We start from the raw sequence: 18,167 nt of genomic DNA, 5'->3' as shown, positions 1-18,167 counted from the left end.
AATACATTTCAATCGAGGGCCCACAGTGCGTGGTAACGAGTAAACGAAAATCAATTACAGGGAATTACTGAGGCGATGGGCAGCGTCGGTTAAGAAGAGACGCTTCGACGTCGAACTTGACAGCGAATGTATTTCCGATAATTAATCGACGGATCCGCCGATGGGAGGAGCCGATGTCGAATCGAATTTGCCCAGGTCTTTTGCGAGAAGGATCGTTTCGCTTGTGGGGATCGGTTCCCGTAGAATAACCGCAATAAAATGGCATTACACGGTAATTACGGGCTCAATGAGGGTCGTTATCAATTTCAAGCCGACGCAGCTATGCAACGAACGTATGCATGGTTGACTGCCTCGCGACGGTACATTGCTGATCAAAATTGCAAGACAACGTGCACATCGTCCCAATGAGGTCCTGGCAACTAAATATGTGGTATTAACACGTTAATTACAGTGTTCTCATTAGTAGAATTCGCTTAGAAATCATTTTTTTTACAGAAATGATTGGGTTGCGTTCCTGAGCACTACTATTACATGCAATTTCGTTACTTCATTGTTCTCAGTGACAGGAACGTGAAAGGTAAACACTATGAATGTTCATGTTTCATAGTAATGTAGTTAGGGTATGTAATCCCGCGGGATAGATCTGGGATTTAGTAGAATTCCGCGGGGTCGCGGGGGTCTGAGGATTTCGCTCTTTAATCAAATAGGGTAAGGTTGCTCAAGTCGTACCCCTTAAGAAACAACCGTACAAAACTTAGGATTTATCAAATAAATAGAAATTAAATGTGTTGTTCAAAACTTGTGTTAATATTGTTGTTATTTATTATAACGAAATTATAAGATCTATATGCTCTTTCACGTAAAATAAACTAAATCTTGAAAAACTTACATCGGTACGACTAAAGTAACCGGTTTCCTAAGTCGTACCACCTATAGCCTAAGTCGTGCCTAAGAATTCAATGAAGCAACGATAATAATTAAAATGTATTTTTCATTAACCTGTTTACGTGACACATAGGTATTCAGTTAGTACAAACATCAAATACAAATTTTTTTGTTCTCTTGTCAACTCCAGCGCATACATCGTGCACCCATGATTTGCATCTTCTTCGCAAATAAAACAAAACCAATCGCTTTTCTTCTTTCTAATTTTTAATGCCAATTCCTTTTTATTAATTACATTTTTTGTGTTTTCTTTATTCTGCGTTGACGTTATTTCGGCTGACGAGGTAGTACGACTTAGGAATCTCATATGGGTACGACTTAAGACACGGCACAAATTCAATTTAAAAAGTAAACATAACCTAACATTGAATAAAAATACGATTTCGTTTCGACCAAACGATTATGTAAATTCCACTGAATTTATATTTAATAAGGCACATAAATTTATCAATAATTTACTTGCAAGATTAACTACCAAACATATGCAGAACATTATAAGAAAACTGAAATAAACTTACTTGATAACAGAATATATAATGAGGCTGGTTTAGGAGCGCAGCTCTTCGATGGTTTCCTCCCGATCTTCTCCACAAATAACACAAAACCAATCGCTTCTCTTCTTTTTAATCTTTAATGCCAATTCCTTTTTATTAATTACTGCGTTTCTTTTATTTGCCGCGTTTTTTATGTTTTCTTTATTCTGCGTTGACGTTATTTCGACTGACCAGGTAGTACGACTTATTAGGAATCTCATATGGGTACGACCACGGTGTATTATAGAGGTGTTACGACTAAACATCTGTAAACATCTCTGTAAGGTAAGGCTGAAGTTTTTTGGTAGATAGAGGTTAGTTCTCTGGTCGCCACCAGATGGAATACTAGTCATTCTCATAGTTTTCATGTACGTGTGTGAATGAGATTGTGTGTGCAGCGTGTCCATGTAGCCCGTGCTAAGGTATGTACGGTACATGGACACACTGCACACACAATCTCATTCACACACGTACATGAAAGCTTGAGAATACCCGATATGCCATCTAGCGACGAACTAACCTCTATCTGTCACACTTTTCTGAAGGAAGTCTGAACACCTCTATGTATAATATTTACACCGTGGGTACAACGACTTAAGACACGGCACAAGTTCAATTTAAAAAGTAAACATAACCTAACTGAATAAAATTAATACGATATCGTTCCGACCAAACGATTATGTAAATTCTACTGAATTTATATTTAATAAGGAACATAATTTTATCATTAATTTACTTGCAAGATTAACTACCAAACATATGCAGAAAATTAGAAGAAAATTGAAATGAACTTACTTGATGACAGGATTTTTAATAAGACTGGTTTATGGCAGACAATAATACGTAAAGCAATCTGGTTGACTCAGATGTATATTTGGTTGCCGTTGAATGGGCTGTTGTCGCCGTGCCGCGCGCCGTAGTCCGTTCAAAATTCAAGTGGTACAACCGAAGCACTGGTACGACTTGAGCAACCTTACCCTATATGTTTAATAAAGAAACAAAATTGTAATGTCGGTAATTTTCACCGTGTCTTCGAATCTTGTCGAGCAGTGTACGCGGATTGGCAAATTTAATAAACCGTCGTGTCGCCGGCAATCAATTTTTTCACACTTAACGTTACGGCCTGGACACGCGGCATCCAGATAAAACGGCTCGCCGCCGGTTATCGTTGGCTTCGCGCGGTAATTCAACATTATATCAGGAATTTATTGCTGTGTCGCGGTGGCTCGTTCGAGCTCGTTGTTGCTGCCAGCCGCGTTTTTTCACACGCCCCTATCGTTCCCGCGGAATCGAACGGCGACGCCGCGCCGGGAAAATATACGGAAAGGTAAAATCATGGAAAATTCAAACGGGAACCGTGTCGAGCCACGATCTACAGGCTGTTGAATGGAAATTGCGCGACGCGCCGCTCGATGCCAGACCGAGATCGAATAATTAATAATTTACATTTATAATCCTTTCAGTTATCAGAGCCGTTATGCCCTGCCAGCCTTTCACACCACCCTCCACTCTACCTCTGCTTCAACATTTTTGCTGTTATTTCGTTGTAACTGTTTTATCCGCGTTATCTAGCAGCAACAAGTTTATTACAAATAAACACATCGATCCATACTTTGTTTTTCATATTTCAGGATCAGTTTGATTGTATGTATGTGGAAAATAGATGGCGTCGAGTTTCTTCGTTCCGCCGGAATCGAATTCGCAAATCTGTTTGATCCGGGACTTTGGGAATTGCTTCTACATTTATTTCTGTGATATTATATTTTGTACTCTTATTGTTAGCTGAACTTAGGTGGACTTCGGAGCACCAAATTTTCAGGATTATGATTAATTCAGCGTATGGGAAATGCTATGAACTATGTCTCTTTCTTTCCCATATGCTCTCCTTCTTTGCGTCGCAAATTTTGATCGTTCATTGTTTTTTCCATGATTTTCTATGATTCCATCATTGTAACAATTAGCTTGTGATAGCTATAAATATGATATAAATATTCTTGATTCAATTTTGTCTAAATCTCTTGCAAATACTGCATCGAGAGTTGTTCCTGATCTTGTTGTCGCTTCATTAGGATTATTTACTCCATTTCCAATCTTAATTTACTTCTAAACATTACTAGACTGCAAGAAGTTTTACTTCTGCCGCGCGTGGTTTTCCACGCGTATGTTTTTTTGATAAAATGTTTATAAACAGAAAACAAACTGTGGTGCATCTATCCCGAAATTACCCTATGTTTTTTAAATTTTACGCATATCAAATTGGTATAATACCTGGTGCAATAACTAAATGTTTAGTAATCGTGGCGCCTCAGGGTTAATAATTGTGGAAAGATCACAATGTCAATGTTTGAACTAGATTTTCCCAGCAGTAGCGTCCGATTGCTCTCTAGCAAGCGCTCTAAGTAAAGACTGGCGTGAATCATATGTTTCCAGAGGTAGGGTTAAGTAACAAATGAACCGAAGCCTGAATCCCTGAAATCTACCACCGGCTGTTTAATTTAAACGATGACAAGGGGCCACACTGTGTCCAAATGCCGGGCATCCTTTGTCAAAGTAATTCCCCCACGTTGGAACAAGAACCGCCGGACAACAATGACAGTGGCTGCCGCGAATTTCGCAATTGGCAACACCGGGCCCATTGTTGCGGTTTACGTAGAAGCTCGGCGGTCGGTTTATCAGCGAGTATTATTAAATACTTAGGATTCACGCGGGCCGGGGACCGGTGGACGGGTTCCAAGAATGTTCCCTCGAAAATTATGCTGCCGGGGCTCACTGCTCGAGGGTAGTTTGCGCTTCGATCGCGCACGATTTTCTGCACCATCTGTAATGGATCGAATGCGAGACGGTCGTTCGAGTTTCGGAGAATTCTCCAGATTGCAGTTCGATCGTTCCGTCTCGGGTTCGTTGCCTCGGGAAATTTTCTGATCCACGAACGAACAAAGATCCGCTCTACGTCGAATCACGAAATTCATCGATTTCGCGGAAATTATCCACCCCAAGGTAATTTCTTCGAACATGTCTCGTTTTATGAAATTTCGCTGTGAAAATCGTCTCTCTGCTCGATATCTGACCTTTGAACCGTTTCGTTGAATTTTCCGATTATTTCTGAATACATTTTTCAGGGAAAACTCAAACTCCTACCTTTGGACTGTTTCATTTAATTTTCCAATTATTTTTCAAGACAGACTGTTCGTTTGAAATCTTTTTAAAGAACGTCAATCCTTTTAGCATGTCGAGAAGTTTCAGCCGCCACGTTTGGCTATCACGGCACAGATTAGAAGTGCTATCGGGAACTATCGGAGAAATTTCATTTTTGCGCTGCGTTAAAACGGAAGATTTAATTTCCGGCGAGCGAAATAATTCCATCCGGACGATTCGATCGCGAACTTACTCGCCGTTTAACGAACGAACGTCAAGTTTGTCTGCAAGTAGAATCACTGATCCGCCACCTTTACTGGATCCAACACGGACGTTGAATCTTAGAGCTATTTTCATTTGTCAATCCAGTAGGAAATCTACATTCCAATCTATTTTTACGGTTTCCGAAAAAGGAAGATCCGCTCCGTCACAGGATACATTGAAAAATATCCGCGAAATTGTCGGGTTAAGGCTGTCTTTAAAAATTCTTTACGCATATTCCAATATTTAACATATTACAGAAACTAAACTGTTGTATCTGGCACAGACTACAGACTTATTACCATGCTTATATTAACTTGCCGTGTTGTTGCATACGTCAAAGCTTGTAATCGAAACCTTTTCCTATGTTCAATCTTGCTGAAATTTTGTATACACACAATAAAAGTAAAAAATAAAATATATAAAAAGAACTTTAAAAACCACGATTATATTACATAAAATGCACTAAAAAGGAGAAAATAATTTTTTCCTGGTTCTCCATAAAATACCGAATCCAGTTAAATGATTAATAATATCTTTCCCCAAAATGTTAAGCAATTAGTTCAAAATTTAATACAAATATTAATATAAATTTAAATAAAATCATGACATTAGTGACTATAAAAATAAAAGCGTGGAGCGCTAAAATATATTGATGTAATCTTCGTGGGCGCTGCACGTTTTTATTTATAGTCACTGATGTCGTGATTTTATTTAAATTTATATTAAATTTTTCTATCTATTTCGACACTAATTTGATATCAGAAGAAATTTTGAGCTAATTGCTTAAAATTTTGGGGAGAAATATTATTAATCATTTAACTGAATTCGGTATTTTATGGAGAACCAAGAAAAACATTATTTTCTCCTTCTTAATGCATTTTAATATTATAAGCGTGGTTTTTAAAAATTTTTTTATATATTTTATTATATGTCAGAATTAATCGTATAACTTTCACAGTTAAAGCAGAAGAAATTTATTCGTCTTTCTCCTGAAAATTGGACTTCCCAAAGACCGTGCGTGATGGAGAAAAACGATTTTTTATCAGATTTTTCGAGCGAGTGGTACAGAGAGATGAACAATTTTAATTTCGCCGACAAGTGTTACTTATTCGTAAGATCTGGGACGCTATTTTTCTGCGTCGAGACGCGGTCGGGGATTCGATAACGCGCGCGGCCGACAAAGAAGCGGGATATGCAAACGGCCGAGAATAAATCGACGATAATAATGGTCTTTATTTCCATAATTGTTACTGGGAATAAGCATGCCACGGTCGCGCGATCGCCAGATATCAGATTCCCGCGTTCGCCGCAGTTCCCCATGGAAATTATGTAATTTTCGCGAATCGTTGATAAGGACGGGACCGCGCGCTCCCGCGACGGTACTTTCTGTCGGCCCTTCGTGTTGCCCAGGATCATATGTAAAAATGAAGGAAACAAAAAATACAACAGAAAATGACAATGATTCAGACTGCGACACTATTTCGCTAGAAAATGCCAAGGACGTCTTCGAACGTCTATACCTGGCATGTCAAACACGCGGCTCGCGGGCCGCATGCGGCGCGGCGGCAAGTAGTTGCGGCCCGACCAAAAACTTTGAAACTGTTGATGACAATTTATAGGTTTTACACTCCAAATTCACCCTTCTGCAAGTCATTTTTACCCTTTCTGTAAATCAATTTCACCCTTTTGAAAATCAATTTCACCGTTTTGCACACAGTTTCATAAAGTACTTCTTGTAGATACATTGGCTTTCTATCATTCCCAATGTGTGAGCTAATTAAATGACGATTTTAATACTCTGGGTCAGATTAGACTCGGAACCGTCGACGAAAGGATAAATCTGAAAAGGTTGGCTTGCGTGAAAAACCATTTTCAAATTATTCTCAAAGTTGCAGAACTCCACGCAACATATGGGACGAAAAAATGTTTTATCAAGGGCCGCGGAAAAAGTTAGGAGCGTTCGCCTCGGGAGCTTAACACGGGAATATTCACGCCCCCTTCAATTTGTTAGGACGCGTGCATTTGATTAGACCGGAGCCTTTGTTCATCGTGCAACACGTGCAACGCGTGCACTAAATCTGCAACGGCCGGCTGAAATTTTAACCGCACGCCCGACGCGCGACGGCTCGGAATATATTCAAATTTTATAAGAGCGACGCCGACATGGTCGTTTTCGATGTCGGGCCACGTGAACTTCCACGGCGAAACCTGGCTGGGAACAACACGAACGCAGCGTCCATGCATCTCGTTTATATTTCGCGTCCGGGACGCAACTTTCGGACACAGGCATGACGATTCCCCACTTAACACGGAAACAATACACTGGTTTGTTGTTGTTCGTGTTCATTTGCTCCGCACATTTTCATCATGATGTTTTGCAAAGACTTCTGAAATATCGTCCGAACAAGTGTAAAAAGTTTGTGCGGAGAAATGAACGATACAATTTGTAGGGAAAAGCCGTAAAGCGGGTTTGTTAACATACCAGGTTATTCAGAAAGTTCGTAGCCTAACAATGAAATGACATGGACTCAATACATTTTTTCCAGCGATTTTCTAATTCATTAACCCCATTTCTGAAATGATTTCCCTCGAGATCTCTAAAATCCTCATCTACGGCTGTTATAACTTCTTCATTCGATGAAAAGCGCCTGCCACGGTGGAAGTTTTTGAGGTTTGGGAACAAATGGAAGTCAGAGGGGCCAGGTCCGGCGAATATGGTGGAATCGGCAATCTTCCAAAACTAAATCATGGACATGATCAATCATTTCTGAAGTGGTTGCAGTTCTTGGACGTTCTGAACGTGGATCATCATTAATACCTGTACGACCATGATTAAATAGAGCGATCCATTTGTTTTACCATTGCATATGAAGGAGCACTGTCCCCTAACACATTCACCATATCATGAAAAATTTCCTTTCCGCTTAATCCTTTTTCATATAAATATCCAATGACTGTGCGATTTTTCAAGTTTTCCATTTTTCGATTTGGAACGTACGGTATGTTCACATCAAGGACGTATGTTTAGCAGCTGAAAAAATACATTTGAATACGCTTAAGTCATTACCAAGATGGAATGAAAAAAGAAAAGTTTTCCCGATAAAAAATAACGATGTCCTTGAAAAGACTATTCAAAAACTAACCTGACAAAAAGAAATTATTCTTCTATGATATTCCTCCCTCGATACCACTTAAATTGTGCCATGAATATTTGTTTGTGCCATTAAAAATAAAGGAGATATTTAGGTGGCCCCTTTCAGCTGAGACACCCTGTATATAGGGTTGTCTCTTAATATACACACATACATACGCCATCCGTACGTCAACTCTACAAATTGAATGTTACTAGAACCCTTTGGAAGCGTCGGATTATCAATAAATCGTGTATAATTTTGTCGAAGAACAGTACAGCCACAATTACTGTGCTTGGTAACCAGTAAGTACTCGAATTCGACAAACCGACAGTTAAACGAATTACGCGTCTCCTCGGCAAAGACGCGGATAACGAGGGGAGGAGTCTCGATCCTTTCGGCGAATTGAAATTCAAGGTGAGTCCAATTAATTGAACGGTTTCGATCGACGCGGGAACGAAGTGCCGACTATTGGAATATTATCCGTTCCCCGGGAAAATGTGCCGAGTCGAACGATGAGTCACGTCGAGGACGACGGAGCCTGGTTTAGCTACTTAAAAAATCCATAACTTTCGTCGCGGATATAACACGAGTTCGGAATTTCGCGCGGCAGATTGTATCGCGACCCTGGCAAATTCAAAATCGACCTTCCACGATCTACATTCTCACCCGCTGTCCTACATTCGGTCGCGTTCACGACCAGTCTGCGAACAACCATTTTTTTCGCCAACCGCGTGAGATTCTTCCGAATGCTTCTCGAAATTTATGCCCGTTAATTTTCAGGTTGATAATCCATTTTGGTTTCGTTTCTCTTCGCGGCGAAGAAAATTGACAATTAATCGAGAGGAAGTCTCCAATGATTTTCTCGATCTTGAGGAAACTTACCACGCTACGAGAGCTCTCGTACGAATACAACGACCGAGCATTGTCGATCAATTAAAGCCAGTGAAAACTAGAATGCAACTTCGCAAATCGAATCGTAGAACCGCGAATGCCATTCAACCGCAACGTCACGCGACGAAGTTCAAGATCAAAAGACTCGGTCGACGAGAACTCGATAAAGAACACGCGGCGCTGCGAAATTCTGGCTTAACTTGGCTGAAACCAAACTTGTTGGGTTATGTTAGAAATAACGTGCGTATTTAAGCATAGGCCGTGCGATGGACACAAGAAGAATTTATTTAACAGAAACTATGTATACTGCATAAGCACTGCAGTTGCTCAGCGATACAATAATTACAAAATTAAAGTACATCTTAACACCATTGATTCATCACCAACAATTTATCAAAATTACATCGAAACGATCGATCACGAGAAACGAAGAGAGAGTGACGCATCGCATAAAAGAAAACGGTTCCTTAGAACAAAGAACGAAGAACGCCGAAGGGACCCGACAACTCCCGAAATCGCCTATTCGTCTGGAAAGACGCGCCAAATTTGAAATCGTCCTATGATGCAGCAAAACGAATGTAACCTCTCATAAAACTACATTGTTCACAGTCGCTTTTCCTCGATTAATATCGTTTCGGAATCGAGAATCGATCGATGAAATGCGCGATCGTTTGCAAAATGATCGCGGTGATCAGTGACCACCGTGGCAACGGTCACAGCGGTCACTGATCCTTCGTTCTCTCCGTCGAAACGTTATTCTATTCGTAATACCGCAATCTCACGGTAATGGTATAGAAAAAGGGGAAACAAAAATCCCGTTCCTTCGATTGCTAATGGTTCCAGCGGACCTTTTACGCGGCGGAGCATTCGATCTCGGAGCTGAATTCAATGGAGAGAGCGCGAGCACCGCGAAATTGCGGCGCATTAACGCGGCTGAAACCAAAATCGCATTGTCCCCGGACCGTTCCCCGCCGAGTGCAATATCATTCCACAATTAAGAACTATCCTGAAAGGGTCGAGCGTTCCCCGAGGCCTCGATTTCGGTGTCCCTGGTCCACCGAGGCTCGAATAGACGCACGACCGCCGACCGTAGACAATGTCGCAGCTCGGTGGGAATCGAAGTGTGCGCGGTCGGCCCCGACAAACGTATCTCTATGCATGTGCACGTCAAGGCGCCCCAATTTGCGTGCGAATACGCGGTAAAAGCTCGCCCGGTGATTTACAATACAGCGGCCAACTATAGTGTCCGGCATTGTCGGAAAGGGAAATACTTTGTGCAGCAAAAAAGGGGGAGGAGAATGGAGGAAAAGTGGACAGAGACAGTACCTGGTCTGAGAAACAGAGAGAGAGAGAGGCAGGCGAGCTTTGACCGTGTCATCCCCGCGGCAACCAGTGTGGAAACACAAACGAACACGAGGACCAGCCCTCTCTCCCTCTCGAAGATTTACTATCACCTCGACGCACGCCAGGAACGGCTTCCTTCCAGCACATCGGAACTTTCACGCCAACCACGCGATTTTCAACCACCGACGACACAAAATTCGCCGTCGCCATCCGCTCGACGAGAGCTTCCGGAAATTAGGTTTGTTACAATACAGCTTGTCGGGTAACACCGAGCAAACTCGCTAAGATTTTACGGGCTTTCAGAGATCACCAGCATTTCTCACGGAGAACGTTCAATCGCTGCTCGCTCGACAAAGTCTGACGCTTTTCACGGTGCTAACGTGTTTGTTTTTTTTTTTCACTAATAGATCAGTAACACTTGCATTCACTTTGAACCATTCATGTTGAATCTTCCTTTATGTCGATCGTAGATAGTGCAAATAAACAGTCTGATGATTTCGGCGCTACGGGTTCGATCAAATGTTACTCACTAAGCAATTTTGCAATTTAAATTAGTCTCGGCGTTTCGATCCGAATGTGGACCATTTTCAAGAGAAATTTTGCGTCTGTAAGATACTGTATGTTATAGTAATTGTTCAACAAAACCGGGTAATACCAATAACACTTTGACGTACTTGCTAAGTGTAAACGAGTTATTATAAATTCAATGATGGAACTTTTGAGAAAACTAAGTATCACCATGCTGGTAGACGTTAAACTGAAACCATGTGGACGTTAAGAACCAAACGTCGGAAGAAAGGAACAACGCATATCGAACAATAGCCAATCAGAACACAGAGATCGATGAGTTCTCAAATCAATATTTGACAGCAATTATGAATCATGCCGGTCCACATGTGCTTATATACCATGTAGATGTTATGGTAAATTAATAATTGACATTCAGAATATTTGAACCAAAAATTACATGCAATTTCTCTTGTATGTGAGAACACTAGGTGTTTAATTCATGGTTGAAAAACAAATAATGCACTGCTCACAGGCAAGCCGAAGACACTTTTTCTGTCCACAATGTTCCAAATTGAAACGTGAAAATTGATGTTTCAATTAAAAAAGATTGTAGCCGATGTTGCTACAATGTGGACACAGCTTTACATTTTAACGACGCAAAACCGGTGAATTTTCGCGATGGTTAAAGGATTCCGAAGCAATTCCGAGAACGATTCTTCCACTGTGAGACAGCTAAGACAGCGACAGGTTTTTTCGGGCTATTTTTCCGCGGTCCGTTTGGCTCTTTCTTCCGTGATAAAACCCATAATCCAATTTCCAGGTGGCATGGTAGGGGTCAGGCGATAGTTTTTCGGGTTATTAATCGCGGACGGGGATCCTGTGCGCGTAACGCCGATATTTCGAGCCGGAAAAAACAACGGGCGGTTCGTGGTGGGTCCGGTCGCGCGTACCGAACGATAAATTTACGTCGTTAATTCTCTGGCAAAGCCGAATTGCTCTGCCTTTGTTGCGCCCGGCTGCCAACGGCGATAAATCTACGATTCCGATATCGGTCCCGCTAAAAGGTTACCGACGAATTAATAACTGATCGCGTCCTATAGATAAGCCGGAAGCGAGAGGTCGACGAGGCTCGCAATTATATCGCGCGTGACACGCCTCACCCCCTTCCCCCGTAATTCGTTAAAAATTCACCGGTACTGATTGACCAATTACGGGGAGCCGCAATCCCGATACCGGCTGCTACCGCCTCCAAATTGGTAATACAATTTTCAAGATCGACTAACGGACTCGATGATCCTCGTTATCTTCTTCGGATGATCTCCGGCAAACGACTTCTGCGATTCTTTTGTCGAAGGAGTCAGACTGCAGTCTTCCCTCGCGTAGTGTAACTCTTGTCTCTACGGATAGTGTTACTTTTTTTAGAAAGTAAACGAAAAACAGGATGCAAGAGGGAACAATGTCAGATAACACTTTTCTTCTAATTGTTTGTTCATATTCTTAGTCAAATTGTCTATCTTTAAGATTTTTATGCGCAATTCTTAGTGTTATGATCAGGCATGTCAAACACGCGGCCCGTCGACAAATAGTTTGCGGCTCGACCAAAAACGTTGAAACTGTTGATGACAATTTATAAGTTTTATACACTCCAAATTCACCCTTTTGCAAATCGATTTGTGTGTGATCAGCTTTGCTCCTAACTGTATCTCTTCAGTCTTTACCTATTAGGTATTACTACATGTGGACTAGATCTTTGGTCTTGTAGCTAATTAAGTCATTACCTTAGTTTGCATTAGCGCTTAGTCCATATACATAAATCATAAATCTATTTTATTTTACTGTTGTTTTGATTTTGGCTAGGTTTTTATTTTTTCTATGTTCTCTTACTGCTAATCATATTGATCTTTCTTCTTTTCTCTTCTCTCTGTATTTACATCGATCTAGTCTACTTGCACCTGTGCAGCCGGATCTTTAATCAGACTCGTTTACCGTGATCTAATCGTGCTAACCCATACTCAACAATGGATTATGGAATTTTTAACCTATCTGCTAATTGTTATTCGAAGCAGCGCATTTGTTTAAAGCTGTCTAATGTAGAGGAATCGATTGCTTATCTTCGCGATTTGATTAAACCTTGTGAATTGGGAGATCGTAACTCTGTTGAACGAAGGGATGGTGCTGCTTGGTCTTACTAATTAATTGATCGTGTTTCGATAGCGGAACACTGGTGCAAGCGGTATGAACGGTGGGCCGATGATCCCGACGCGACGCGGCGCAGCGATTCGACTTGTTACATTCAATTTACAAAGCACGTCGGTGCATTTACCACGTGTAGCTACAGCCTGACGAGCAGCCTGCTCTCCTGCACGGTGGGTTCCTCGCTGGGAATCACGTGAACTTCTCTCCTTGCTCGCGCCGTCAACTTTGAACGACAAATCCCGTGGTTAAGGTATTATTAATCTTCGGAACTGCGGCCGTGCATTATATGGGACTCTGATCGCTATCGCTGGCGGCGCTGCGATCCCATAAATTTCGCGGCTAAATCTGGTTTGCCGTGGGTTTTCGGTAATTAATGCGACGAGAAACGAACGCGGGGCCGGATAACGCGAACACAGTCGCTCGTGCAAGAAACCTTGACGTAGAAGCGTCAGTTTCACGTCTGTCAAACGAAAAACCACTGTCTGCTCTGTTGACAGGGCCTACGGCTTGTTGCACGATTTTCTATGAAGATCTATCGCTTTTAAAAGAATTATTTGCCTTCATCGAGAACCCCTTACATTTTTCTCTATAATATACAGCAGGGATGTGAAACTGTTTTACCACCAAGGGCCTCATTAAGTATTACAAATTAATTCGAGAGCCGCTATAGATTAAAGCAGACTCGAAATAAAAGGGAAACATATTCCTTTTTATTAACATTGCTGTTACACATACAAAATAACATACGTACAAAAGTTGTTTTTTTTCAAGTTTGCTTTATTTGAATAAAACTATCTCATTTTTGTTTCGAGGAGACTTGGCAATATTTTTCAGTAATCAGATTTTCGAAATTTGGTTGAATTTGTTGAACTGTAATCATTTTTGAAATTGATTGCACACGCTGGTCTGTTCATCTTGACTTTCCGCAGTTTTATTATTTTTTTACGATGAAAATAGTAGTTTGCAACATATGTATATGTATGACCTGGGTGTGGAATGTTTTTTAGTGGGTAGTGGGGAGACCGCCCACCTGTCTCTTTGAGTCCCTCACTACCTCTTTCTGGGGTTGGGCTGTACATAAATGTATTTTTTAGTACCACACCGTTAACAAAAAAAAGACCAGATCGATGTTGGATCAGAAAGTTCCGCTATCGAAACACGATCAATTAATTAGTGAGACCAAGCAGCGCGATCCCTTCGTTCAACAGAGTTACGATCTCCCAATTCACAAGGTTTCATCAAATCGCGAAGATGAGCAAGCGATTCCTCTACATTAGACAGCTTTAAACAAATGCGCTGCTTCGAATAACAATTAGTAGATAGGTTAAAGATTCCATAATCCATTGTTGAGTATGGGTTAGCACGATTGGATCACGGTAAACGAGTCTGATCAAAGTTCCGGCTGCTCAAGTGTAAGTAGACTAGATCGATATTGGATCAGACAGTGTGTCCAAAGTGCTCGCGGTAATTCTATCGGTGATTAAGCGATAAAATCGTGACCATTAGCGAGAATAAGGGATTTGAGACACGATCATCTGATAGTAAGATGAAGGAGCACCATCCCTTTGTTCATCATCAAAGTTACTCCGTTACCAAGCGGAAAGTTTTGACGCTACCGTGGTTCGATGTCGCATCAAATTCTCAGCATAAATTACCTCCAAATGAACGGACTATTCCGAATGGAAATGATACAGTAAACGTACGTGCAGCACACAAATGGGAAGAATTAGATTACAGTAAACGAGTTAAGTTAAAAGTTCCGACACCTCGTGTGAGAGTGGAATAGGTCGGTGCTGGGTCAGCCACTGTTTCCAAAGCCCTCGCGGTAATTGTATCAGTGCTTAAGCGATAGATCGTGACCATTAGCGAGAAAAAGGAGCACAGTCGTTGGGACCCGATTAATTGACAATAAGACGAAGCAGCACGGTCCCCAGATTCGACAGAATTACAGTCACGAGAAATTCAAAGCACAAAGTTCAATCGATTCGCAACAGATTCCTTTAACTCTCTTCCAAGTAAACAAATTGTTTCCCATGAAAACTATGTATAAGATTAGCTAAAGATTCTATAGTTCCTTGTTACACGTGGATCAGCCGAATTTTATCACCGTGAGCGAATCAGATTAAGGGGGTAGTCTACCCTCGATTTGTAACTAGAAAGGAACTAGAATCTTACTAGAAAAATGGCTCGAAACATGGGTTTGCGCGCTGTCGGTTTTCGTCCTTATTTGAGCAAAGTTTGGGCTGAGTGAGGGCTTATTCTAAAGAGGAAGGTTAAACACACTGCGCTCTGGTTACGAGGTTAACGAGATTATGTTTATAACTAATAATATGAGGGCCGAAAGTAGAGAAAAAGTCTAGGAAAATAACCAGCAGATTTCAATGCATTTTTCTGTCTCCAAAAGACTTTATGACTTATGAGATAACCAGAGCGCAGCGCGTTGAACCTTCCTCTTTAGAATGAGCCCTCACCCAGCCCAAACTTTGCTCAAATAAGGACAAAAACCGACAGCGCGCAGACCCAGGTTTCGGACCCAAAATCTAGTAAGATCCTAGTAAATAGCAAATATCTAGCAAATAACTAGGATCTTACTAGATTTTGGGTCCGAAACCTGGGTCTGCGCGCTGTCGGTTTTTGTCCTTATTTGAGCAAAGTTTGGGCTGGGTGAGGGCTCATTCTAAAGAGGAAGGTTCAACGCGCTGCGCTCTGGTTATCTCATAAGTCATAAAGTCTTTTGGAGACAGAAAAATGCATTGAAATCTGCTGGTTATTTTCCTAGACTTTTTCTCTACTTTCGGCCCTCATATTATTAGTTATAAACATAATCTCGTTAACCTCGTAACCAGAGCGCAGTGTGTTTAACCTTCCTCTTTAGAATAAGCCCTCACTCAGCCCAAACTTTGCTCAAATAAGGACGAAAACCGACAGCGCGCAAACCCATGTTTCGAGCCATTTTTCTAGTAAGATTCTAGTTCCTTTCTAGTTACAAATCGAGGGTATACTACCCCCTTAACAGTTCAAACTTCTCGGGCGCAAGTGGAATAAGTCGGCGCCGGGTCAGACATTGAAGAATTTCGCCGTAACCGGCTTCCGACCGACTTAGCCAGCCGGGTCGTCTTCGGAGGAGAGAAACCCGTTGTTTCCAAAGCCCTCTCTGTAATTGTACCGGTAATTAAGCGATAGATCGTGACCATTTGCGAGAAAAAGGGCTCGAGCCTTCGGGACACGATAATCCGGACTTAGCGGCGATCTACGACCGCGTTCTCATATTAGCTATGTTTTCTGAATTGTGTAGCTCCGTGGGGGGTCCAGCGACCATAAAGCCCGTCGCCGGTGCCGCCGGAGGGGTAGCCCGGATAAACGTAAGAAATGAGCAACGCCGCGAGGCCGGTATATCGAGCGGTTACGGGAATCGGTCCGCCGTACGTCATGTACAATACCAGCACTGGCAGTTTTTACGGATATTGCATCGATCTGCTGAACGATATTGGATCCCTGGCGGGGTTCGATTACACCATCAGGAAATCGCTCGACGAGCAGTATGGGTTCAAGGACCCGGGGAACGGTAGCTGGAACGGTATGATCGCCGAATTAATGAAGAACACGTCGGACATCGCCGTCGGCCCGATATGGATCACGTCCGACAGAAACAAGGTAAAAATATTGGATCATGCTGACGCCGAGAGCAGTAGAGCTTCCTTTGGGCTGACCGTCGGATCGATATTCGTGAGATTCTCACTCTTTGTCCAAGCTCGAAGCTGAATTGTTCGGTATCTAATTTATTTGGGTAGCCGGGGCCAGTACCTACCGCGATCTTCGATAAGAATGATCCTGACAGAGCAGGATTCTTTGACGACGAGAGTGATCGCACGGGTCAGTGACCCTTGTCACCATCCCTCCAAATGATCACAGCGATCAGTAACCTACATACTCCTTTATCAGTACGCTTACTAGCCTGAATGACTCCCGTAACGGTAGCTCCAAGCGATCATATGGTCAGTGACCGCGCGATCGTCCATAAGAATGGTCAGTGACCGCGCTGTCATCCATAAGAATGGTCAGTGACCGCCCTGTCTGTCTAGGTGGTAGACTTCACGGTCCCGTATCAGGGAACAAGCGGTTTCACGATAATGATGCTGAAGAAGAGGAAGCGAGTGCCGTTCCTCAGGTTCTTGACGATCCTGGAGCTCGAGATCTGGCTGTGTCTGGCGCTAGCTTTCCTTTCGACGATACTCCTGCTGTTTATACTGGAAAGGTACTCACCGTTCAGCTATCGGAACAATCGCGCGAGATATCGGGACCAGCCGGACGATCGATTCTGCACGGTGAAGGGCTGCTTCTGGTTCGTGTTCACGTCGCTGACACCTCACGGCGGCGGCGATATCCCGAAGAATTTCTCGGGTAAAATGGCGGCGACCAGCTGGTGGCTGTTCGGGTTCGTGATCGCCGCGGCGTACGCGGCCAATCTCGCTGCTTACGAGACCCTCGGGAGGCTCGAGAAGGATATCGGCTCTCTGGAGGACCTCGCGAAACAGTATCGGGTCTCCTATTCCACCGTGGCCGACTCCACCGCGCACAGATACTTCCAGGCGATGAAGAAGACCGAGGAGACTCTTTACGGGTGAGCCAGCTCCCTCCTAAACACCCTTTCGATTCGAGTTGATCGATTCGACGAGAACTACTCTCTTCTTTCTCTTGAAACCACGCGCGAGTCCAATTTACCTCTCCGATAGAAAATACTCGGTTAAAATAGCGAACGCAGCCGATGAAACATCGTTCGGTGGTATATTAACACATCACTCATGCCTGAGTGACACAATCCTACGTCCATCTTTAGTCATTCTTGTTTTAATATCAGCTTGCGTCGAATTTAATTAGAACACGCACGATGTGGAACAGAGTTGTAGGATAATTGAATCGTATATTAATATTTTTTTATCGAATACGCTCTCGCAATGTTTATGAGGAATTGGAATGAAATCACTTTGACTATCGGCGCTTACAGCGTTAAATTGGGAATTCACGTGTTCGAGCAGTGTCTCGGAATACTGCTTCCGAAGCTTGTCAATAGTTAAGTACCTCGTAAGTAGCTAACGATCAGATCCTCCGCAGCTGAGCTTCTCTCAGCAGAAAATGAAATTACAGGGTAACCGGTTAGCAAATATTAACAGCCGGACCGGGGATCTTTATGAAAATTCCTCTTTTCATAAATGAT

At 42.4% G+C, this 18,167-nt stretch overlaps 1 protein-coding gene across 1 annotated transcript in view; it reads left to right on the top strand.

Annotated features, from left to right (window-relative positions):
• The window catches only part of LOC143208832 (ionotropic receptor 25a-like), a 180,326-nt gene that overhangs the window by 150,689 nt on the left and 11,470 nt on the right, over nt 1-18,167 (top strand). The window contains exons 4-5 of the mRNA XM_076423675.1: nt 16,248-16,606; nt 17,035-17,573. Coding sequence (XP_076279790.1) covers nt 16,322-16,606; nt 17,035-17,573 — 824 coding nt within the window. The 5' untranslated portion in view covers nt 16,248-16,321. The remainder of the gene's footprint in view (nt 1-16,247; nt 16,607-17,034; nt 17,574-18,167) is intronic.

This window comes from Lasioglossum baleicum, chromosome 5 (genome assembly GCF_051020765.1).
Source record: "Lasioglossum baleicum chromosome 5, iyLasBale1, whole genome shotgun sequence".
NCBI classification, from domain to species: Eukaryota; Metazoa; Arthropoda; class Insecta; order Hymenoptera; family Halictidae; genus Lasioglossum; species Lasioglossum baleicum.
The sequence above is the reverse complement of the archived record's forward strand: the minus strand, read 5'-3'. Positions and strand labels throughout refer to the sequence as shown.